This window comes from Narcine bancroftii, chromosome 11 (genome assembly GCF_036971445.1).
Source record: "Narcine bancroftii isolate sNarBan1 chromosome 11, sNarBan1.hap1, whole genome shotgun sequence".
Taxonomy (NCBI): Eukaryota; Metazoa; Chordata; class Chondrichthyes; order Torpediniformes; family Narcinidae; genus Narcine; species Narcine bancroftii.
Window position 1 is genome coordinate 83546443 of NC_091479.1, and position 26623 is coordinate 83573065.

At 41.3% G+C, this 26623-nt stretch overlaps 1 protein-coding gene across 4 annotated transcripts in view; it reads left to right on the forward strand.

The window, feature by feature from the left end:
• The window catches only part of LOC138746051 (fatty acyl-CoA reductase 1), a 143925-nt gene that overhangs the window by 23769 nt on the left and 93533 nt on the right, over window positions 1-26623 (forward strand). For all 4 annotated transcript variants that reach the window (XM_069903788.1, XM_069903786.1, XM_069903785.1 and 1 more), the window contains exon 2: window positions 12694-12917. In XM_069903788.1, the coding sequence (XP_069759889.1) occupies window positions 12726-12917 (192 nt within the window). In that variant the 5' untranslated portion in view covers window positions 12694-12725. The remainder of the gene's footprint in view (window positions 1-12693; window positions 12918-26623) is intronic.

Sequence of the window (26623 nt, forward strand, 5' to 3'; positions counted from 1 at the left end):
TGTTGGCAATCTCAAAAGTGGCCAGAGGGTGGGTTTCTGATGAAATCTTTTGAGTTGTTGCCCAAGGCTGATGGTGAGGGGATGTTACATGGGGGAGAGGGGACAAAACCTAAGCTAAAATATAAATATTATCAAGTTCAAATACACCACTGTATGATCCAGATGTCTCTGAAGTGCCTGATGTTGATCCAAGGCATCTAATGTCTTCAGCATTGTTCCATATGGCAATCACCAACTGTTGGTGGTGTGCTTGGTTGAATGTCAAGAGGGAAGCAGAAAACTGCCAATCTTGCAGCAATGAGCTGTTGGCCTTTTGAATGTGCCAAATGTTGTCTGCTGATGGGATAAATGTAAATGATTCCATGGTCTCATTTTGAGAAGTGCAGGGGAGTTGGACTTGGAATTCTGGCCACTGTTTATCCCTCATAGATAAAACAAACTGTTAAAATTGTGGCTTCTGCAAGGAGAAACTTTGGTCACGTAGTATTTACAGAGAAATGGACAGTCAATATTTGGGGATTGGATTCTTGTGAGACTAAAAGGGGGGAGGGGGCACCTCACCAAAGCTCTTGTCTATGATGCCCTCTGCATTTCAGAGACTCCTGAACGGCTGCAGCTCTAGCTGGTCAATCAGGATGCGCAGCTGGGCACACTGCCCGTGGGCATAGTCACCAAGGACACTGGAAGCATGCTTGATCCCTCTTGTTCTGCAGGGGGAGCAAACAACTGACCAAATTGTTGCCAAGGTGACAGAGGAAACCACAAGATTGCTTTGTTTTACCATTGCTCAATGTACTGAGACATTGAGTCTGATTTGTCAGTGTGATTATGGATAGCTAACACATGGGGTGATCTTCTATAACATGCTGTTATTATAAAATTACACAAAACAATCATAGTGTAATGGGGCCTGTTTTATGCTCTGACTCTTTGGCCCAACTAGTCCATGCTAACCTTTATGGTATTGTGGGCATATCCCACTGCATCAGATCCGAATGTATGAGTCGTATATTAGATTTTCTTGATCTGTTGTTTGGCTTTGTCACCAACGTCCACATCCTATGTTTAAATTGCCTTTGAGAACATGGTAGGAGTTGTCTGCTTGAAAATTGTTGCAGTCCATGAGAAATTAGTCCCATGTTTGTTTTTAATTCCATTGGTTCATTTGGAGGTGAACCATTTTCTTCCTGGGTGGTGGAGATTGCAAGCTTAGGAAATGCTATTGAAAGTGTTTCTCTTGCTGCAGGATATTTGTGGATTTGTATCCACTGCACATTGGTATCGGAGGGAGCAAATGTCTGGTATATTGGGTTGAGTGCCAGTTGTGTTGATTCGAATGAAGTCCAGCTTATTTTAGTGTTCTTAGAAGAACAAACCTATTGGAACTACATCCTTCCACTCAACTGAAGAGTACATCTTCCATTATATGCCTGATGTTATTGAAGGTGGAAGTTTTGAGGAGTCGGGAAGTAACCTGGATGTTGAAGTATTATTCAGCTTTTGATCTTCTATTCTGCCTATTGTTTCTACGTGGTGGGTCTATTTGACAGTCTAGTCAAGGTTAATTCCTAAATTTGTTCTTCTGTGATAACTTGTGCATGTCTGTTAGTAATGATTAAAAGTAATTGTATCACACCAATGTGGTTCATTATATAGTAAGCCTCTGCTTCATAGATTTAAAATGCAACTTGTAACGTGAAATTTAACTAATTGAGTGATTTGCTGAAAATGCAGGTACTGTAGTGAGTTGCGAGAGAGCGGTTGTATAGACTGAAGACGCAGGCTCTGGTGTCGCAGCAGAATGTTTATTAGGCTGCCAGTTGGACTATGCGTACGTCCCACGGCTTGCGTAACGCTAACACAAGCCCGCGTGCCAACTTCCGGTCTTGACCAGAAGCGATGGATGTGTGCCACCATCTTTGCCGTGACTGCTCTTGCTGACCGTGCGTAACGAGCTGGGCCGGTTCGTCACGGCGTACTTGTGCGTCGCCACAGTACCAGGTAGATTGAAAATGAAAACCTCCGCGAAACCACGTCTGTACTGTGTTCCAGCTTGTTTTCTGATAAGTGTCTGTGATTCACTTCCTGAATATTTAGGATTGTGTTGTAAAGATTTAGTTACAGATTTCAAATTAAAAACCAAGTCCCTTTTTTTGTGAAGTGCTGGTTAAGATCTTGTGTTTCTCTCAAGTTCTGCAAGGCTTGCTATCAAAACTTTTGGAAATATTTAGAGGTCCTTGTTTGACCAATATACTTGGTGTACCTGTTCCTACATACATGAATTTTTAAATTGATTCTTGAGTATTTTCGTACATTTTTTTTCTTTTCACAAAAAGTTCTTTGGCTGAAATAATTTTTTTAACTAGCAGTGCAGTTCGGACTGCTCTGATTAATTCTGTGGGTGGGTCCTTAAATCAGAAGGCTGAAGATGTTAATCTACACATATTTATCATGCAGTGGTCATTCTTGCATGGGGAATTACTGTTCTTTCTGTACTTTTGTCATCAACCAGCGGAATACTTGGACACCAATGCACAAAAATGCCGGAACCACTCAGCAGATCAAACAAACCAATTTGTAACAAAATTACCGTGGTGACTTCAGCATTTGAAACTTTCATTGCCTTTTGCCACTATCTATGTCCATTCTATTGTCTCATCTGGAAAGATCAGTTCTCTTCTGATTTCTCCACTGCACCTGATCCCATTGAAATCTGTACCATTGTATTCACTGCAATTATTTTTAGAAACATGGAAAAAAAAATCTTCCTCCTCAGCCTGAAATAGTTTTGCCTAGAACAGATAATTAGGTCCTGAGTTGCTGTGAACATGGGAGCAGTGGGTCAAGTCTGAGGTGAAGGTGGGTGAATTGGAGGTGATTTTTCTTGAGGTTCCTGACTTCACATAATATTAAGGGATACTGAAGGAAGATTAAAAATCTTCTCATTTGAAATGCAAAGATTTTCTTGACCGGGTCAAAAGCAATGCTATTTTTCTAATACTTCACTGGTATAAATGAGAGGCTAGGGTTCCTTCAAATTAAGGGATGTTGAGAACAATTTTCATTCTGATTAATGTGGCTTCATCTGGGTGGCCTACCTTCATGACCTGCCAATGCTAGTATCCAACTCCTGTTTCCATACAGCAGCAATCATTGATTTGGAAGGAGAGGATGTACTTAAGGGCAAAAGAGGCTGAAACAATGTTGTTTCAAGCACAGGAGCTCTGCGCAGAACAGCGGCTCGTCATTACAAACACCCTTTTTCAGCAGAGGGACAGCCTTAAGACCACCTGGATGCATCCCCGATCCAAACACTGGCACCTCCTGGATTACGTCCTGGTGCGAGAAAGAGACAAACGAGATATGCTCTACCCCAGGGTTATGCCCAGCGCGAATGCCACACTGACCACCGGCTGGTTCGCTGCAAGCTCAACCTTCACTTCAAGCCAAAGCCCAGGAACAATAAATCCCCCAGAAAGAGGTTCAATGTTGGAAACCTGCAGTCAGACGAAGCGAGAGGAAACTTCCAGGCAAACCTCAAAGCAAAGCTCGACGATGCAACCCGCCTCACGGACTCGTCCCCTGAAACCCTCTGGGATCAGTTGAAGACTACCATACTGCAATCCACTGAAGAGGTACTGGGCTTCTCCTCCAGGAAAAACAAGGACTGGTTTGACGAAAACAGCCAGGAAATCCAGGAGCTGCTGGCAAAGAAGCGAGCTGCCCACCAGGCTCACCTTACAAAGCCGTCCTGTCCAGAGAAGAAACAAGTCTTCCGTCGCGCATGCAGCCATCTTCGGCGCAAACTCCGGGAGATCCAAAATGAGTGGTGGACTAGCCTCGCCAAACGAACCCAGCTCAGCGCGGACATTGGCGACTTCAGGGGTTTCTACGAGGCTCTAAAGGCTGTGTACGGCCCCTCACCCCAAGTCCAAAGCCCGCTGCGCAGCTCAGACGGCAAAGTCCTCCTCAGCGACAAGATCTCCATCCTCAACCAATGGTCAGAACACTTCCAATCTCTTTTCAGTGCCAACCGCTCAGTCCAAGATTCCGCCCTGCTCCAGCTCCCTCAACAGCCCCTAAGGCTAGAGCTGGATGAGGTTCTCACCCTGGATGAGACATATAAGGCAATCGAACAACTGAAAAGTGGCAAAGCAGCAGGTATGGATGGAATCCCCCCAGAGGTCTGGAAGGCTGGCGGCAAAACTCTGCATGCCAAACTGCATGAGTTTTTCAAGCTTTGTTGGGACCAAGGAAAACTACCTCAGGATCTTCTCCATTAACAATGGCGTGAAGCAAGGCTGTGTTCTCGCACCAACCCTCTTTTCAATCTTCTTCAGCATGATTTTGAACCAAGCCATGAAAGACCCCAACAATGAAGACGCTGTTTACATCCGGTACCGCACGGATGGCAGCCTCTTCAATCTGAGGCGCCTGCAAGCTCACACCAAGACACAAGAGAAACTTGTCCGTGAACTACTCTTTGCAGACGATGCCGCTTTAGTTGCCCATTCAGAGCCAGCTCTTCAGCGCTTGACGTCCTGCTTTGCGGAAACTGCCAAAATGTTTGGCCTGGAAGTCAGCCTGAAGAAAACTGAGGTCCTCCATCAGCCAGCTCCCCACCATGACTACCAGCCCCCCCACATCTCCATCGGGCACACAAAACTCAAAACGGTCAACCAGTTTACCTATCTCGGCTGCACCATTTCATCGGATGCAAGGATCGACAATGAGATAGACAACAGACTCTCCAAGGCAAATGGAGCCTTTGGAAGACTACACAAAAGAGTCTGGAAAAACAACCAACTGAAAAACCTCCCAAAGATAAGCGTATACAGAGCCGTTGTCATACCCACACTCTTGTTCGGCTCCGAATCATGGGTCCTCTACCGGCACCACCTACGGCTCCTAGAACGCTTTCACCAGCGTTGTCTCCGCTCCATCCTCAACATCCATTGGAGCGCTTTCATCCCTAACGTCGAAGTACTCGAGATGGCAGAGGTCGACAGCATCGAGTCCACGCTGCTGAAGATCCAGCTGCGCTGGATGGGTCACGTCTCCAGAATGGAGGACCATCGCCTTCCCAAGATCGTGTTATATGGCGAGCTCTCCACTGGCCACCGTGACAGAGGTGCACCAAAGAAAAGGTACAAGGACTGCCTAAAGAAATCTCTTGGTGCCTGCCACATTGACCACCGCCAGTGGGCTGATAACGCCTCAAACCGTGGATCTTGGTGCCTCACAGTTTGGCGGGCAGCAACCTCCTTTGAATAAGACCGCAGAGCCCACCTCACTGACAAAAGGCAAAGGAGGAAAAACCCAACCCCAACCAACCATTTTCCCCTGCAACTGCTGCAACCGTGTCTGCCTGTCCCGCATCGGACTTGTCAGCCACAAACGAGCCTGCAGCTGACGTGGACTTTTTACCCCCTCCATAAATCTTCGTCCGCGAAGCCAAGCCAAAGAAAAAGAAAACAATCTGTTGAAGGATCTGGTTCTGGCCCAAAAGCTGAAAACTCTTATTCTCCCACTGACGCTACTCAGTTTGCTGAGGTCCTCCAGCATCTGCAGTCTCCTTGTGAGTCTGTGGTTTCAAGTCCTGCCTGTACAGCATACAATCATTAGACATAATAGATCTAGAAAATAACTAGATGGACTGAAAACTAGACTTTACTTTTAAAGATAACTGAGAAACTGATGTATTCGTTTTCACTAAGACATAGTTCACAAATTCCATTCGTCACTGCAGAACAACTGGAAGGCTTCTCAATTCATTGGATGCAATCTAACAAGGTTGCTGGATTCAAACAACAGCTAGACTGTGTACGAGGATGAGATAGTCTAGATGTCTGGTGTCAGGATAACAACTTCTCCCTCAGCGTTGGCAACATTGAAGGAGCTGTTCATTGACTTCATGAAATGGAGATGAGCACATATGATCAACGTCCTGTCCTGGTCCAACCACATTGTTCTTGCAAACAAGAAAGCGCACCTAAGATTCTACTTTCTCAGAAGCCCAAGGAGAGTTGGCATGTCCCCGAGGTATCTTAACTTTTTCAGATGTATCATAGAAACTATCCAGTCCAGATGCATCACAGCTTGATGTGGCAAACTTCTCTGCCCAAGACTGTGAGAAACTGCAGATGATAGGAAGTTGGTGGATGAGCAGGTAGTGTTGAACAGGAGGCTGCAGAAAAACTTGGATGGATTAGAAGAATGGGCAGAGAAGTGGGAAATGAAATGTAATGTTGGGAAGTGAATAGTCTTGCACTTTGGTCGGACAATTTTTTAAATAGGGAGAAAATTGAAAATACCCAGATGCAAAGGGATCTGGAAATCCTCAAACAGGATAGCCTGAAGGTAAATTTGCATGTTAAGTTGGTAGTGAAAAAGGCAAATGCGATGCTGGCATTAGTTTCATGAGGAATAGAATATAAGAGCAGTGATGTGATGTTGAGGCTCTAAAAGGCAGTGGTGAGACCTCACTTGGAGTATTGTGAGCAGTTTTGGGCTCCTCATTTAAGAATGGATGTGATGACGTTGGAGAGAGTTCAGAGGAGGTTCACATGGATGATTCTGATAATTATCATACAAGGTGTGTTTGTTGACAGCTCTTGTTCTGGACTCATTGGAATTTAGGAGATAAGGGGATCTCAATGAAACTTTGAATGTTGAAAGGCATCGACAGAATAGATGTAGAAAGATTGTTTCCCCTGGTAGGAGAATGTAGGATAAGATGGCACAACTTCAGGATTAAAGGATGTCCACTTAGAACAGAGATGTGCAGAATTTCTTCTGGTAAATCTGTGGAATTTGTTGCCACAGGTGGTTGTGGAGGCCAGATCATTGGGTGTCTTTAAAGCTGAGATTGATAGGGTCTTGTTTAGCCGGGGTCTTGTTTAGCCGGGGTCTTGTTTAGCCGGGGTCTTGTTTAGCCGGGGTCTTGTTTAGCCGGGGTCTTGTTTAGCCGGGGTCTTGTTTAGCCGGGGTCTTGTTTAGCCGGGGTCTTGTTTAGCCGGGGTCTTGTTTAGCCGGGGTCTTGTTTAGCCGGGGTCTTGTTTAGCCGGGGTCTTGTTTAGCCGGGGTCTTGTTTAGCCGGGGTCTTGTTTAGCCGGGGTCTTGTTTAGCCGGGGTCTTGTTTAGCCGGGGTCTTGTTTAGCCGGGGTCTTGTTTAGCCGGGGTCTTGTTTAGCCGGGGTCTTGTTTAGCCGGGGTCTTGTTTAGCCGGGGTCTTGTTTAGCCGGGGTCTTGTTTAGCCGGGGTCTTGTTTAGCCGGGGTCTTGTTTAGCCGGGGTCTTGTTTAGCCGGGGTCTTGTTTAGCCGGGGTCTTGTTTAGCCGGGGTCTTGTTTAGCCGGGGTCTTGTTTAGCCGGGGTCTTGTTTAGCCGGGGTCTTGTTTAGCCGGGGTCTTGTTTAGCCGGGGGACAAAGGTTGGGCATTTGGGCTGAGTGCTAAAATAGATCAGCTCATGATTAAATGGTGGGGCAGTCTCTGAGCTGAATAGCCTATTTCTGCTCCGATATCTTATGATCTTACTTGAGTTGTAACACCACTCCCTACAGGGTCTTATTATTGCACTAGTTGATGTTAATTTGCCAGAGAGCCTGCAAAACAAAGCTATATTGTATCTCAGTTCGCAAAGCAATAATTCAATTCTAGAATGACGAGCTGTTACTTGTAGATTTGCATAATTTTGCCTTGCATTTCCCATTTGAAGTGATCAATAACGATTTATTTTTACAGGTAAAATTAAGGACTTGCAACTAGTGACCAAAAGTGCAACTATCCCAATTATAGCAATAAAATGGTTAGGATACCACATTAGCTGCTCTTTAGTCTTGTCAATGTGATTTCCAACAGAGATGCATCTGTTCAAAAATGTCAGGCATTGTCTAGGACATTGCACACAGAAGCCAATTATGTCACAGTTAGACACTGAACTGCTTTCAGCACAAGACCCTGTGCAACACTTCAACTTCTAACTCTAGCTTCCTATTTGTCAAGTTTCACCTGTTCAGGCCTTTTATCTACTTGCTATATTTTGCCATTATTGTCTTAAAGAAGATTGTCATTTTTTTGGCATGTTTTTATAAGCCCTAGATGTACAGTTAAAGCTAATCTAATCATTGATCCCACTAGTCTCTAATTTATGGTTTTTCTTTCTTCCTTATTAGTCATGTACTGCACCTGTATTTTAACATTTACATGACAACTTTTTTTTTTAAACTTCCTCTTAAAATACAAATGTGATTCTTGTATCCTGTTCCTCCTTGTATTCTCTTTGAGATTGGTCTATCACTGCATTACTCTAACGTAGTAACTTGGATTAGAACTATTGAAGACTACAGCACAGACACAGACCTTCCAGCCCATTTCGTCTGTGCCAAACTATTTTTCTGCCTCGTTCCATTGACCTTCGAACCCCTCCTGTCCATGTACCTATCCAAATTTTTCTTGAATGCCAAAATCAAATGCGTGTCCATCACTTCTTGCTGACAGCTCCTCCGCATTCTCCCCACCCTCCTGGGTGAAGAAGCTCCCCTGAATGTTCTACTCAAACATGTCACCTTTCAACCTTGACCCATGTCCTCATGTATTTGTCTCACCCAATGTCAGTGGAGAAAGCCTTTTTGGATTTACCCTATCTATACCTCTCATAATTTTGAACAAATCTCCCCTCATTCTACGACACTCTAGGCAATAAAGTCCAAACCTATTCAACTTGCCCTTTTACTCACTGCCTCAAGTCGATGCAACATCTTTGAAAGAATGCAGACAAAATTTACAATCTTATTGATATCTTTGCTGTAGTCAGGTAACCAAAACTGCATGCAATACTCTAAATTTGGTTTCATCAATGTCTTGTACAACTTCTGTATTCATTACTATGATTTTATAAAGGCCATTGTGCCAAAAACATTATTTACAGCCCTATCTGCGAGTGATGCCACTTTAAAGGAATTATGCATCTGTAGTCTCAGATCCATCTGTTCTGCCACACTCTGCAGTACCCTATTGATTTCTGTGCAAGTTCCATTCTGGTTTGTCCTCACAAAGTGCAACTCCTCACACTTGACTTCACACTTGAATTCAATCTGCCCATTTTTCCAGGTGGTCCAGATCCTGCTGCAAGCTTTGAGAGCTGCCTTTCCTGTCTACTGCACCCCCAATTTTTGTTTGTGATGAGTTGCAAAGTTGCTTCTCAACCATAACTTTTCCTTTTCTCAGCATCTGTTAATGCCAGTTGCTGCTTCCTGTGGTTCTTTGACATCAAGCTCATTGAATAGGTGGCCATATCAAAGAATTGTTGTGGACTGCAAACTAGGATCAGCTTGGATTTTTAACAGCATTTCTGAGCAATTTTTAGAGGACAAAGTGAAAATGTAATATGTATTATAATTTGTAAATGAGATTGTAGGACAACAAGAAATACAAGCAAGAGAATTGATAATTTCTGAATGTAACAGCTAATGTGGAAACCCTAGATGAGGGTTCAGATTTGATGTCCTATAATGCACTCTGACAACAAATCTGAAATCTGATCACTGTCGGTCTCTGTTGTTATTAGTTCTGCTCTTTATTACTCAAACATTCCAATAAAGTCTGACTTATTCAGTAAACTGTAAACCAATTTTAAAATGCCTTGAATATTTTTTGGAAGATTAAAGGTTGACAATCGAATTCTAGTTGGGTTTTATGTTGGCATATCTAGAAAATGTTCTAAATATTGATCTGTACTTAATGTTTCATTAAAATTGTGTGTAGGTGAAAAGCTGCAGCCATGTGGTTTGTTATGATTGAAGAAATTGGTTTCTGGAGTTGTAAAGTTCAAGGAGGGTGGCGGTTTAATGTGCTGGAACTTCAATATGCTATGTACAGGTTGCCAGAACTCTGGACCATTCCCAAAGAAAATTAACAGGTGGGTCATAGGAGATGGATGTAAAATAGTGGAAATTACCCAAGCGTATTTTTGGCCTGGAAATATTGGGAGGAAGTGGGTAAGGAGTAAACTAAAATTTAAAAGGGGAACAAAATTGTCCATTTTAAAACAAATCAAGCAGTTTGAATTTCTGCTACCTTCCTGGTTGATTTGTCACTTTACACCTGTCTGTCTTGCTAGGTTTTGTTTCTATTCTCTCAATTCAATATCTTGAGGCAGATGTCAATTCTGGCAGTAATTCTGCTCTATTAGGAATATGAACAAATTAGATCTCAAGTATTTTAAAGTTAAACATTGCCTTTCAGGTAAAGGAGAACATCAGTTTTTGTACACCTCCATTCTGTTGAAGTTAGGTGTTCAGTTTTCTGTGATTGTTAATCCTAAGAGGCAGAGGATGATGGAGAACTCCTTTGATTTAATATCAGTGCTGTAGCATTGTTTGTATTTATGTTGGATGTTAAACTGGTGTAAATATCTTCAAGGATGCACTCTTTTAGCTTTTGTTGCTCTGTGTAAATTGCTGTGCTTCTTTGAAGGTTATAGGTGAATAAATTGAAGATTTCATCATTCGTGAAAAGCTACAGTACTATGTTTTTTTTTACAAAACTTCTTTTGCTGGTCTTCACATGTTTTTCAAAGATTATGATGGAAAAGTGAAGCAATAAAGAAAACCTGATGATTGCAAGATGGCTTCAATATATGCAAGTTTTTAAAACATAAGAAATCGGTACCATAGTTTATCAAATGATTAAAGTTGTGCTTGTGGTTGTATAAGTCACCATAATCTTATGGTCAGTCATGACCTATTTGACTGAGAAATGCTAGGAGTAAATTCTGATTTAAATGCAAAATGCTGGATTGTGCTTTGCAAGTACCAGCTTTCTAGTACAAATGGGATCTCTGCAGCAAGAAATGTCCGACTAGCGCTAGACCCACAATCCTGTATTTGGCACATATCCCTCTGAACCCATCCTATCCTTGTATCTGTCTGTTTGTTTTTCCCCTTAAGCATTGCAATTGTACCTGCTTCAACCATCTCCTCTGGCAGCCAATTCCATATACCCACCATATATTTCAAAAAAAGGTTCCTCCCCCCCATCACCTGAAACCAATGTCCTCTGCTTACCGGTTTTCCCCTGCTCTGAGCAAATGACTTTGCATTCACCTGATGCATTCCTTTCATGACTTTATCCACCTCTGAGATGATTCTTCATCCTCCTGCACTCCAAGAATAAATCAAACAGCTGATTACCTACCTACAAAGCCTGCTGAACCTCTGCCTGTAGTTCAGGTCCTCCAGTCCAGGCACCATCCTCGTCAATCTTCTCTGCACCCTCTCCAGCTTGACGATGTGGTGTCCAGGAGGTGCAGCGAACAAACCACACTGGCAGCTAAGGGTGAGCTGGACCCCTGACTTTAATTGAACTCGTGCACTTGCATCTCCTAGTTCCTGACGCTTCTTGCGACTCCCGGGATGGAAATGATGTGCGCTCCGAGGGCTGGAACCACACCCAGTACGTCGGAGCTCTCTGCCTCCCGCGAGTCCTCAGCTCTGTCACCCGGCTCACTTACAGAGTGGTTCAGCCCGCCACAACAACCTCTCTCGTATAGCAAGATCAAAACTTATCTGCATGGGGGGGTGGGGAGGAAGGAAGAATTACTGAAACATTAGAAATAAAATGCACTGCAGCTGTGGTCATTAAAACCATTATTGACTAGAGGTGCAAATGGTTTTTCTTGAATTGTGCTAAGTAAAATACTCAGAAGGTTGGAGCAGAAAACTGTGAACTACAGATTTCAGAGTAAGGTCCTTTTTCCAGTTCCCTGATTGCCTACAAAAGAATCATTCCAGATTTTAGTCCATTGGCATTGAGCTTCCCTCTTAATATTAAATATGGTTAAAACTTCAGGTTAGTATCCATTGCTGTTGGTTGAACTGGCAACCTCCGTAACAGTAATAATAGGTAATTGTGCTATTCTAGGAGGCTGGAGAGTTGGGGGGTGGGCGAAAGGGAACTGAAACATGATTGTAACATGATTTACAAACTTTAAAACTGACTTGAGGGTTTGGGGAAACCTTTTAAAAAGAACTCAAAATTTAAATCATTTTTAAAAAAAAATCAAAATCATTACATTGTCCGTCAAAAACTAGTTAAAGATGAGCTTTAATTGATGGTTTCGAACTGAATAAACGTTGTGTGATGTCCCACACAATTCTGCATGTTGGCCATTTTCATGTTCGACAGGTTACATTGTGTGGATGAAATACTTTTATTTGTGAATATATTTCCGACCGAGATCCTGCGCATGAATTCAAAGCATGATGTGGCAATATTTATTGGGAATTCTTCAGATTTTTTAAGATCTTGGTTTCAGGCAACCAAGAACCAGGAATCAGTTGACAAATTATAAGGGTCTGGTCACAGAAAGCTGATTATTCCTGGTCTGTGGATCATGTCAGAACAAATTCAACATGAAATATCCATCATTGGGTGTTAGTGGTAATTCGTCTCATTAAACTCATCTACTTCCGGATGGTTAATCGTTGGTTGTTCTGCCTGAGAAAGCTTGATCAGTTTTTCTAATTAGTGTTGACATGCCTTGTAGGGAGGGGAAAATTAATATTTTATTTGGTCTTCCACTTGCTTCGTGCCGTGTGTTTATAATGCTCTAAAACACAAGGCCAAAGATATACAATACATGTAAACATTTCCATTAATTTGCCTACAAATGTTGTATTTTTTTTTCAATACAGGAAGACTGCAAGTGGAAGAGGAAAAGCCATTCATGATGTCATCAATTGCTACATATTATGCAGGAAAAAATGTGCTCATCACAGGAGCTACAGGGTTCATGGGGAAAGTGCTTGTGGAGAAGCTGCTGCGGTCCTGCCCCAAGGTGAAAGCCATCTACATTCTGGTCAGGCCAAAAGCTGGACAGTCCATGCAGGAGAGAGTCATGGATATGATGAAGTGCAAGGTACGGGAACACACAAGACCCTTCAATTCATAGTTTTACGGCACCAAGATAGCCCTATGGCCACCTTGTTCCATGCTTTTCAAGTTGCTACAAAACCTAACCCCATTTGCATGATCCTTTCCTGTAGATGCACTGTCTAAATTCCTTTTAATGATATACTTGTTCTTGCCTCTATCACTTCCTCTGGCAGCTCATTCCCTACACCATACTCTCCGTGTGGGAAAAATATGCCCCTCAGATCCTCTTTAAATCCCCTCTCACTTGTAATATATTCCCTGCAGTTCTATATTTCCCTACCCTGGGGGTAAAAGGCTATGATTCCCCTCCTCAGCCTCCTGTGCTCCACAGAGAAAGGTTCCAGCCTCCTTTTTAATTCAGGCCTGCCAATCCCAGGTTACATTCTTGTGAATCTTCACTTTTTGCAGTTTAATGATGTCTTTACTATCGCTGGGTAACTGGAAATGCATACAATCATCCTTAACAAAAGATAAAACCAAGCTTCAATTTCTGAGTTCTTAGTGTTTCTTGATTATATATACAAATTTACCAGGACTGCTGTTACAGACAGGCCACAATATTGAGAATAATAATGTGACAAGAGACATTAGTTGTTATTATCACTGGAGTATGTAATTCCTTTAAATATGGAGAAATGTAGAGCTGATTCTAAATACTGAAACTGTAAACTCCCGTCGGTATATGATATCCATCATATCACTTGTTAATTCATGAAAAGAAACTGCTTGTTGGGTTGGTGTGATTTGGCACTTTATGGAGAGTAGGGAGCTGGTAAGTAAGGGGGACCTTCCTGGGTTCAAGAGTCCCATGTTGTTCTTGCACCTACCAAGAGAGGAACCCTTTGCACAGCAGCACACGAGGTTGCATTGGGAAAGCCAGGTTGGTTCTAAGTTTTGAATGATAGTTGGTCCAATGAGTATTCAAGGCCTAATTGCTCTTGGCAGAGGTCTAATGAAAATAGTCAATTTAGAAACACAGTTTTAAGCTGAAAATTCCAAATTGCATTTCTGTAATGTTGCCATTTGATGAGGAAGGCCATGAGCTGAACTCAAACAGAATGTGAGGGCTGTTGATGAGAATTTGAAAAAAAGGATTAATATAAATGAATGGTTGATTTTCAGCATTGAATCGGTAGGCTGAAGGGCCTGTTTCTGTGTTGTCTCTCTAAGACTGAGAGAATGCTAGGATGGAGGAGATTAAGTTGCGTTCATTAGGAGTGAAGCAGTTTCCTCAAAGATGCTGCCTGGTGCTTCTGGCATTCTGTTTATTTTAGATTTACAACACCTGCAATTTTTCCACTGCAAATAGTGGAATCTGCAACAAAATGAAAACAAACTGCTGGAAGAACCCTGCTATTGTTTTGGGGAGGGGGAATAAAAGGGCAATTTTTGATGGACTGTATATTTGACTATTATAGCATTTGGCAGCAAACTGTTTGCTCAAATTGTTAAGTCATCATGTTAATCAGGCAGATGAGGTTCTGTCCTATTGTGTGTTCATTTGCTTATTCACATTATTTTAACTTTTTAAATTAACCTGGTGAAACTGCAAGAGCACTATGAAGGTTGAAAAGAGAATCAAAACATAATAGAATGAAATCTCTGAGTTTTATAATATGGTGGCTCTGGGGAAAAAAATGTTGGGTGTGAATTGTATTGGACTTTGTGCTGTTCTGCAGCGTATCTTTGGATGTATGTGGGGAGTGCTGCATACAGATGAAAATGTGGTTTTGTTATGCCCACCATAGCCATTTGACTACATCATGATATTGCAGTGATAGAAAGAAAGAAGCATTTTGGGCCAAGGAACTCTGGAGATTTGAAATGCTAAGAACAACAAACTGGTTAATTTTGCCTCCGTGAGATTTTGAGATGCGTAGGAAAGAGAATTTGCATGTTTCTGACCATGTTTCTGTCTCCACCCCCCACCCCGGTTAGGCAGAGAATTTGAAATCTTAAGCATTTTGAGCTCAAAGATTTTCCTTGCATCACCTTGTATATTTGTGCTCATCATTTTAAATCTGTGTCCCACATTTCTGTATCCTCCTCCTCTTTTAAATCTCTTTTCAACCGGCCTTGCTCCAAAGAGAGCCATCTCATTGAAAGCTGAAATCCTTAGAACTGCATGAGTGAAGCTGATCTAATATGAGAGAAACCGAACTGTAGCTAGAATCTAGAGCAGACAATAAGAAGCTAGAGGGACTTGGCAGGAAAGGGTATTAACTGTTGTGATGCCATTTGGAGCACTATGTAACAATTACAGCACGGAAATAGGCCAATTTGGCCCTTCTAGTCTGCACTGATCCAAATACCCTCCTCTAATCCCACTTTCCAGCACACTGCCCATATCCCTGCATCCCCCTCCCATCCACATACTTATCCAACTCTTTCTTAAATGACAAAATTAATCCTGCCTCCACCACCTTTCCCGGAAGCCCATTCCACACAGTAACCACTCTCTGAGTAAAGAAGTTCCCCCTCATGTTACTCCTAAACCTTTGCCTGTCAACTCTCAACCCATGACCTCTTGTATCCATCTCTCCTACTCTCAATGGGAAAAGCCTTTCCACATCAACTCTATCTATCCCTCCCATTATCCCGTTTATAAATTATTTCCACATGACTTAGTACAATTATTTTCCCTTCCGGACTATATTTAATTTCTTTTCTCACCACCACCATTAGGACTGAGTACTTGCATTCCTGCTAATAACCTTTTGAAACAAGTTGGATTGGTTGTGGAGACTTCGAGTTCCACTCGATTTGTAGTAGAATGCATTGATTTAGGATTCATTGTCCTTAATAAAACAGTGATTATGTCAAAATTCCTGATAGAACTGTTTTGGTAACTTTGATAATTATTTGGCTTCTCGTTGTTGTCACCCTAAATATTATGTAATCTAATTATACTTCAAATATTCAACCCTTTTTATTTACTCATTGAGATTGAATTCTGGCATTTCCCTCTCCGGAATAGTTTTTGCTTCCTCTTAACGGTTTCAGACCCTCTGGAAATTATACCACATTTGTAAATTAAGTGCAACATCTGTCTCCTTGAATCCCAAGACACCTCCCAATATTTAATGGCTTCTGTGCCAGAAAACATCCAGTTCCTTGGAGATTCATCAATGCTGCTTTCTTTATTCAGGTTGATTTAATTTAAGAATGCACACAGATCATGCTGTTAGTAATCTAAATGATATGGTATCTGTGTCGTCATTTAGTTCCCTTTCTGTGCATTTCCTTTGGGAGAAGTAAAGTGTGCTAGCATTTATGGCAGTGCAGCATTAATTATTATGTTGCCTCTTGATCCCACCTTCAATGGCCCACTCTGCCCTCTTTCTCCCCCCCCCCCAAGCTCCTTTAATGTATGAAACATCAGAGACAAAGCTTAAGAAGCTGTTTTTGTACCATTGTGTGTTGGTCTTCAAGCTCCTGTACCACCCTCCTGATGGTGGCAGTGTGAAGAGGGCTTGGATAATGAGGGTCCTCAATGATAGAGCCTGCTTTCTTAAAGCACAGTCTCTTGTAGATATCCTTAATGCAGTGAAGACTGTGGCCATAATTGTACTGTCCAAGTTTCTGAAGTCCTTTCCTGTCCTGTGCATTGGCATTTACATGCCAGACAGTGATGCGACCAGTCAGAATACTCTCCACTGTACACCTGTAGAAATTTGCAACATAATCTGCTTCTGATATATTACTGGAACAAATTACCAAAACCTTGGTCAACTGGTTGATTTTCAGGAGGATGTTGTATCGCAACAATGAGAGGTTGAGCAGAAGAGCTTGGGCGGCTCTTCCAAACATTGGTGCCTTTGCAGAAAGCTCATTTGGCAATGGATTTTTGGATAGGTAAAAGCCAGGAATTGGAGATTCACAGACATCTTGGGATGGCAAATGTTAGAAAATGGAATGCATGAAAACACTGATGTTAACTGTGGCTGGTGTACACTGATATTATGAAATGAGACTTGGTGTGAGTTGATGAAAAGGTAGATTGACTTTTGGAGTTAAATCATCCCAACCCAGGAGATTATTGCAGGAGTTCATCAGAGGAGAGGGGGTTTGCCAATGAGGTTGAGTCATCAGGGGCTGCACTTGCTTGAATTTAGAAGAATGAGAGGGGATCTTATAAAATTATGAAAGGCATAGAAGTAGGTAAATTGTTCCCATTGGTGGGGAAACTTGAGCTAAGGGACATCGCCTCTAGGGTAGAGATGAGGAGGAACTGCTTTTTCCAGAGGTTGGTGAATCTGTGGAACTCCTTTCCCTTTGAAGCAGTGAAGGCTACCTCAGTGAATAAATATATTTAAGATAAGGTTGGATAGATTTTTACAAAGTAGGGGGAATTAAGGGATAAGTAGGGGAATTAAGGGGAAAAGGTAGAGATGAGTCTACCACCAGATCAGCCATGATCTCGTTGAATAGCGGAGCAGCCTTGACAGGCCGGATGGCCTGGTTCTATTTCTTAAGTTCTTGCATTTTTTGGGCACTGCCCTAGGCCTAACCATTTTTAGCTGCTTTATCGATGACCTTCCATCAGAAGGTCAAAAGTGGTAATATTTCCAGGCGATTGTGTTGTGTTCAATTCCACTTGTAGCTTGTCAACAAATGAAACAGTCTATGTCTGCCTGCAGCAAGATCTGGTCAACATTCAGACAAGGGCTAATAAATTTTAAAAAAGCATTTGCAAAATGTTACAAAAGCATTAGTTGGCAATTACTCTCCAATAAGCAAGAGTCCAGCCACTGTTCTTGTTACTGAATGACACATCATTGCCAAATCACTCCACTACCAATATTCTGGAGAATCATCCAGAACATGAACATGAACACAATGAATACAAGATTGGTCCCCATGCTGGTATCCTGTGAGAAATGCTTCCTTTCCTAACCCCTCAAACCCTTTCTACCACGCAACAATGAATCACTGTGGCATGAGAGAGGAACTGACCAAAGTAGATTAGAAGGGGGCACTAGTGGGGAAGACGGCTGAGCAGAAATGGATGAAGTTTCTGCAAGAGATGAGAAAAATTAACAACAAATGCATAATGATAAAGAGGAAATATTCGATGGGAAAATATCTTCATTGTAGCTGACAAAGGAAGTCAAAGCCAACATAAAGACTAGAGAGGGAATACAGGAAGCAGAAATTAGTGGGAAGATAGACAATTGGGGAATTTGTAAAACTTGCAGAAGGTAACAAAAACAAATCACAAGGAGGGAAAAGATGAAGTATGAAAGTAGGCTAACAAATATCAGAGGAGTACATTTTATATATGTAAAACAGGGGAGAGCAAATATAGGCCCACTACAAAATGATGCTGAAGAGAGGAGACAAAAGATGGCAGATGAACTAAATAGGTATCTGCATCAGTCTTCACTGTGAGGAAAATGTTAGCAGTGTGCCAGATGTTGAAGGGTATCAGGGAAGTGAATGGAGTTACGATTTCAAGGGAGATGGTGCACAGAAAGCTGAATAAGCTAAGGGTAGATAAATCTTGCAGACAAAATGAAATTGTGGAGGCATTGGTTATGATCTATCAGGAATTGATAGATTCTGGTATGGTATCAGAGGACTGGAAAATTGCAAATGTCACCCTACTATTCGAGAAAGGAGGGAGGCAGGAGAAAGGAAATTCTAGACCAGTTAGCCTGATGTCAGTGAGGGGGAAGATGTTGGGAGTCGACCGTCAAGAATGAGATTATGGAGTACAGGCAGTCCCCAGGTTACAAACGAGTACCATAACCTGGGTCTGTCCATAAGCCGAATTTGTACGTAAGGCAGAACAGGTACTTGAGGTTCTTATTAGCGTTCGTGAGGTAATATGCTCATGCGTGAATTGGGGAACAGTCCAATGGGAATATTGGTATGAATTGTTCTTAACCTAGGGACTGCCTGTACTTGGAGACACATGACAGGTTATGCCAAAGCATGATTTCCTTGAGGGAAAATCTTGCTTGACAAACCTATTGACATCCTTTCAAAAATGACAAGCAGGCTAGATAAAGGACATGGAGTGAATATTGTGTATTTAAATTTTCAGAAGGCATTTGAAGGGTGCGACACATAAGGTTACTTAACAAGAGCCCATGGCATAACAGGAATATACTAGCGTGGGTAGAACATTGGCTGATTGGCAAGAAACAGTCAGAATACAGGGATTGCATTGTGGTTGGCTGCCAGTTGCTGGTGGTGTTTCACCAGGACAATGATGTGGCAGCTTTTTTATGTTCTGTATTAATGATTTAGATTATAAAATGAATGGGTTTGGCCAAGTTTGCAGAAAATATGCGGGTAGGTGGAGGAGCAGGTAGTGTTGAGACTTGGACTGATTAGGAGAATGGGCAAATGTCAGAAAGTGTATGCTCATGCACTTTGGTAGAAAATATAAACAGACAGACCATTTTCCATATAGGGCGAAGGTTGAAAATGCTCAGATGTGAATGGAGTCCTTGTGCAGGATCACTTGAAGGTAAACTTGCATGTTGAGTCAGTGTTGAAGAAGACCAATGCAATGCTAGCATTCTGTTCAAGAGGAATAGAATATAAGAGCATGAATGTGATGTTGAGGCTATAAAAGGCATTGGTGAGACCTCACTTGGAGTATTGAGAGCAGTTTTGGGCTCCTCATTTAAGAAAGGATGTGTTGATGTTGGAGAGAGTTCAGAGGAGGTTGACCAGGATGATTCACGGAATGAAAGGGTTATACTGTAAAGGAGGAGCATTTGAGAGCTCTTGGCCTGTACTTGTTGGAATTTAGGAGAATGAGGGTGGAATCTCATTGAAACATTTTGAATGTTGAAAGGCATGGACAGAGTAGATGTAGGAAGGTTGTTTCCCATGGTGGGAGAGTCTAGGACCAGGTGGAACAATTTTAGGAACTTTAGAACAGAGATGTCGAGGAATTTCTTTAGCCAGAGGGTGGAATTTATTTCCACAGGTAAATCTGGAAGCCAAGTCATTGGGTGTATTTAAGGCAGAAATTGATGGGCTTCTTGATTAGCCAGGGCATCAAAGAGGAGAAGGCCTGGGACTGAGTGGGGAAAATGGATCAGCTCATGATTAAATGGCGGTGCACTAAATAATCTATTTCTGTCTCATGGTCTACTTTTCAAAGGTGTGGAATATTCCATTTTGCCTGAATGTCTGTAATTCCAACAAGTGTTAGAATACTGCCACCTCACGGGACAAATCAGCTGCCTCATTACTGAATATTTATTTTTTCTGTATTTTCGGTCAGTTTGTTTACATTTCTCTTGTTCAAGTATCTTTTTCTTCAGATAGTTTACACTATGCAAATTAGCCTGTCCCATAAGAAAAAGAAACTCAGGGTTGTATGTAATGTCATGTATATACAGTAAAACCTCTTGTCTGGAATTCAAGTAACCGGCAAAAAAAAATCAAGGAAAATAAATTTAAAATTTTAAATAATTAGGAATAAAATAACAGGTTTAAAAATACATTAGTTTAAAAATTGTAAATGTTCTCTGAAGTAACACAAACCTTTGGTGAAGCTGAGAGCAAATATCCAGCCATTGGAGTGCCTGGTTGTACTTTGCTCGTAGTAGTTGTTTGAATAAAGTTGTGTGAAACAGGATGAAAGTGGTGCAAAGGCAGGAGTTGATAGGTGGAGAAGGGAAGGAGGGGGCAACACCAATGAGGGGGAGAAGGGATGTTGGGTCGATGGTAGAACTGGAAAGACGGGGGAAAGGAAAGGAGAAGTAAGCAGGTTTAGTGGAAGGCAGAAAAGTCGATGTTAATGCCATCTGGCTGCATGGTGCCCAGATGGAAAATAAGGTGGTGATCTTCCAATCTGCCGGTGGTCAGGGTGGGATAATACACGAGGCCGTGGACAGACATGTGATTGTGGGAGTGTGACCCGGAATTGGTGGTTGGCGACTGGGAGGTCGCTGTGGTTGCGAGCGGAGGTGCTGAGTGAATCAATCTCTCAGTATGCGGTCGGTCTCTCCGATGTAGAAAATGCTACAAAGGATGCAGTAATAAGTCCTCTAGATGTACAAGTGAAGTGCTGCCTCATTTGAAAAGCTCATTTGGGGCCCTGGAGGAATGAGGTGAGGGTGCAACTGTTGAACTTCCTGTGGGCACAGGAAGATGGCGGGGGTGCTTTTTAAAATCTTGTTATAGTTACTCACTAGGCTCACCAGGACCCACAGAGTTACTCCATGTTTTATTTGCTCCAGATTCCAGCATTTATAGTTTTTGGTTTCTCCAGATTTGCCATCTAATAACGACAATACAGACTGCATAACGACAAAAAATATAATGCAGCTCCACCACAAATTTGAATCTGCTGGCAGGGATCTAGTTTTCGACACCAACTAGAAGCATTAGATGGGAGAGATTGAATTTCATGATTAGTATCTTGGAAATTAACTGATTTTTTCACTGTTGCAGGCTAAGCTTCTGAAGTAAATGATTACTCTTTGACTAATGTTTTCCAGAGGATACCTTTCCACTTTCTCCTGTGGTGTAGTTGTTATTCTGTTCGTGGAAAATCACGTGGTGTAATCAGATTTCAGATTTGTTGTCAGAGTACATACATGGCATCACCTACAAACCTGGGATTCTTTTTCCTGGGGGCGTACAAGAATTATGACTAATTGGTAGTGCAAAAATAACTGCACACAGCCTAAACCTGTGAACAAAGACCTTCAGAAAGACAACAAATAGGAACAAATTGTGCAATATAGAGAGAATAAAAAATAACATTTTTTTTAAAAGTGCACAAGTAAGAGTCTTTAAATAAGTTCCTGATTGAGTTTGTCATTGAGGATCTGTTGGTGGAAGGATAGCAGCTGAACCTGGTGGTGCGAGTCTTATGGCACCTCTACCTCTTTCCTGATGGCAGGAGTGAGAGCAGGGTGTGTGCTGGGTGGTGTGGGACTTGGATGATTGCTGTTGCTCTCTGACGGCAGCATTCACTCATTAGTGGGGAGGGTTTTGCCTGCCGTATCTGAGGCTGTGTCCACTACTTTATGGAGGGCCTTGTGCTCAGGGGTATTGGTGTCCCAATACCAGCCCGTGATGTAGCTGGCCAGATCACTTTCCACCACACGTGTAGAAATTTACCAGGGTTTCTGCTGTCATACCAAACCTCCACAAACTCCTGAGGAAGTAGAGGTGCTGACGTGCTTTCTTCATGATACCATTGGTCTGTTGGGTCCAGGAAAGATTCTTTGAAGTAGTGACTCCCAAGAACTTAAATTTGTTCACCCTCTCCACTTCTGATCCCCTCATTGATCATTGGATTGTATACCTCTGGCTTTTCTGAAGTCATATCAGCTCCTTAGTTTTGGTGACATTGAGTGCAAGGTTGTTGTTGGTGCACCATTCAGCCAGGTTTTCAATCTCAATCCTGTGTGCTGACTCATTCGCTTCCTTTATACAACTCACTACCGTGATATCATTGGGAAATTTGTAGATGGCGTTATTGCTGTATCGAGCCATGCAGTTGTAGGTATAAGGTGAGTAGAGCAGGAGGCTAAGAACATAGTCCTGTGGTACTCTGGTACCAGTGGAGATTGTGGAAGAGATGTTCTTACCAATCCTCACTGATTATGGTTTGAAAGTGAGGAAACCCATGATCCAATTACCCAGATCTATGTGAGGATGCTTTTTATAGACTTCAGCTCTGCCTTTAACAGCATCATCCTGGGCAGACTGGTTACAAAACTTGCTGAATTAGGATTTTCCCAATCTATTTATCTCCTGGAATAAGGACTTTCTAACAAACTCCTACCAGACTATTAAAATTGGCATGCACCTCTCCTCTAATACTCAGTACTGGCTCCTCACAAGGGTGTGTATTGAGCCCTATCCTCTATTCCCACTATACCCATGATTGTACCTTCATATATTCTACCAACATCATCATCAAGTTTGTGGACGACACAACTGTGATTGGACTTGTTTCAAGATGAGACGAGACAGCCAACAGGGATGAAGTCCAAAGACTGACTGCGCGGTGTTCAGAGAACAATCTCGTCTTAACTCCTCAAAAACAAAAGATCTTATGATAGATTTCAGGAGGAACAGTACAGTTCCAGACCCCATTATATATTAACAGGGACTGTGTGTTAATATATTAACTGATATTAATATTATTTTTAATTAATTAACTATATATGCTTTCGGGTTTCTGGGTACGCATTTTGCTGAAGATCTCTCCTGGACTACCAATACCATCTCAGCAGTTAAAAAGGCACAGCAATGGCTCAATGCCCTTGGGATTCTCAAGAAAATCAAACTGCTGGTGTCCTTCTATCGCTCCTCCATCAAGAGTGTGCTGGCTGACTGCATTCCTACGTGGTTCGCCAGCTGCTCGGCAGCAGACAAGAGGAACTTTCAGAGGGTCATCAATATGGTCCAGAAGAGTGCTGCACACACACTGCCCTCTTTGAATTTATTCAGCTCCTGCTGCCTTAGTAGAGCAGCCAAAATCCTGAAAGACTCTTTACCACCCTGGTCATCATCTGCCCTCCGGTAGATGTTTTGGGTCCATTAAATCACAGACAAACTAACTTAAAACAGTTTTTACCCCAAAGCCATTTGCGAACTGAATATTGTTTTCTTGTGTAATTGTTTTTGTATCATGTTTGATGTATGTGTGCACCGTTAGGATGTGTACTCAATTTTGTTGAACTTGTGCAATGACAATAAAAGGTCATCTTGGAGTTTGTTGATCAGTTCTGAAGGAATGATGGTGTTAAATTCTGAACTGTAGTTGATAAAGAGCATCTTTGCTGATCATATGCTCCAGGGCTTTATGTAGAGCCAGTGAGATGGCATCCACCATAGGCCTGTTACCACAATAGGCAAACTGGAATGTATCCACGTCACTTCTCAGACAGGAGCTGATCTGCTTCATCGCCAGCCTTTCAAAACACTTCATCACTGTTGGTCTTTGCTGCTGGTCGATAGTCATTAAGGCAGGTTACTGCACTTTTCTTGGATGATGGTTTGGGTCTCTAGATGTGAGCAGATGCATGATGAATTGATTCCACTGAGAATGAACCGGGGGAGCTGTTGCTAAGTATGTTGTCTAATGAAACAAGAGTTCCTGTCCATTCCGCAATCCCACATTGAAACCTTTCTTAACAATGTTGGCTCATTTTCAATTTGCAATTTATAAAAGAGCAAATTATTTTGTAACAATTATTTCTTAATAGGCAACTCCATTGCAACTATGCTGCAAATGAATTTTTTATTAGAGATGGAAGATACAAAGAGACTGGAAATTGATCAATAACATTCTATTCAAATAATTTTTTAAAAAATCATACACAGGAGTTGTGTAACTGCATTTTGTCTATTTGGATAATTTTCTGAACTGCTACTCTGATATTTATGAACTTAATATAGATCAGATGGGAAAGACGAATGATTTACCAGAATCATTTAAGACAGTAATAATAGTGATTCTTAAAAAAAGAAAGATACTTTGAAACCATCATCATATTTCATTGTTAAATGCAGATTATAAAATAATATCCAAAATGTTAGCAAATAGATTAGCAAAATATTTACCTAAATTAATAAATATTGATCAAACTGTATTTGCTTTATAGAAAAATTGAATTAGCAGATAATGTAAAAAGTTAGAGTATAATACATTTAGCACAGTTAACTACCTAGTGTAGTTACTTTAGATGCTGAAAAAGCATTTGATAGACTGGAGTGGGATTTTTTAAATTCAAAGTTTTAAGTAATTTTGGAATTTATAGATTGGGTCAGAGCTCTATATAATAAACCTAAAGTGAAAATGGTAACAAATGGGAAAATATCAGAATCTTTTTATATTGACTAGGTCAAGTAGATAAGGATGTCCATTGTCAACTTCGTTATTTATTTTAGCAGTAGAGCCTTTAGCAGAATTAATTAGACTTGATAATGATATTAAAGGTTTTAAAGTTGACAGGAAAGAGTATAAGATTCATTTATTTGCAGATGATGTTATAATGTATTTGACTGAACCAGAAGGGTCATTAAGTAAATTGCATTTAAGATTAAAAGAATATGGTGTAATATCTGGTTATAAAATAAATTGTGATAAAAGTGAAATGATGCCTATAGTAAAGGCAGATTATGAGCAGTGTAAAAAGGAAAGTCAATTTAAGTGGCAGAGAGATGCAATTAAATATTTAGGTATTAAAATGGATAACAATTTGAATAATTTATTTAAATTGAATTATACACTATTGCTTCAGAAAGTAGATGATTTATGGAAGTGGAAAGAACTACCTATGACATTATAAATGAATATATTCTCTAGAATACAGTATTTATTTCAAACTCTACCTATATTTATACCATTAACATTTGTTTCAAGAACTAAATAAGTATGTAAGGAAATTTATTTGGAAATGGAAAATGGCAAGAGTTGCTTTTGAAAAATTAACATGGAAATTTGAGAGATGGACTACAATTAGGAGGATTAAAATTATTATAGAGCAGCAAAATTGAGGTTTTATTATCTAGCAAGTTGGACTCCTATGGTAGCTGAACCATTTCCAATGCATCAAACTACGGTCCTTTTAAAAGTGCTCTGACTGTGGAGAGCATTGACATGGCTATTAACTTTCCCTTTGGGTAACAAAACATTTTCCTCTCGCACACCATCATCTTGCTCTTTGTCAGCTGATATTAAGAACTTACATTGTCAGATTCCTGTGCCAGACCTAGTCCCTCAATTAGACAGCATATAACTTTTGAGTTCAAAAAGTGATCAAAGATAACATTTGTTTAGCTTGAAGTTATTAATAATAATTAAGACTCGTGTTTTGCATTTATTCTAGCAGTGAATGGCATCAGTTTGAACCCTTCCAGACATGTTATAATGGGACACTGTACAAAATTTGCATGTTATCTTTATTTTTGTACACATTAATTTTTCATATACATAAATTATGATTTTTGCCCTTCTAAGCTTATCAATGTATAATTGAGATTTCTTTAATGGTAGAAAATGTTGACATTGGGTTAAGTGATATAGGCAGGAAGTATAATTGGGTGTTTGATTTTAAAAAAAAAAGTATTGAAACAACATGTTACTTCTAGTCTTTTCAGGGACTGTTATAATTTCACATAGCAGTTGAATTAGTCAGTATAAGAAGCATGAACTTTTACATCTTTTTCCTTGCATAGAGTCTTGTAAGGTTGTTTTCGAGTAACCCTCTTGCTATTCTTGATGGAGATTTAGCCTTGTTTGCTTGGTTATGAAAGTAACCATCTAAGTTTCCTCTAAATGAAACATCTTTATAAAAATAGCAGCCTTTTGTATTGATGTGAATGTATAACCTGAAGATTGTCGTTACCTTGTTGCAACTCTAACATTACTCTTGCTCTAGTCATATATGATAATTCAATTGGTAGAGGTGATGGAGGTCCTTTATGATGCTGGCAGTCTTCTTGAGGCAGCACTTCATATGTATGTCTTCAATGGTTGGGAGGTCAGAGCCCGTGTTGGCTCCTATCCACAGCCTTCCATATATCCTCCACTGCTGTCAAGATCTACAACCATGTGATCACCCAGACTCACTTCCATGTGTTCTTCCTGCCTACTTGTTTCTGCCTCTCTCCCCCCTCCTCTCCCCCCTCCCCCCTCCTCTCCCCCCTCCTCTCCCCCCTCCTCTCCCCCCTCCTCTCCCCCCTCCTCTCCCCCCT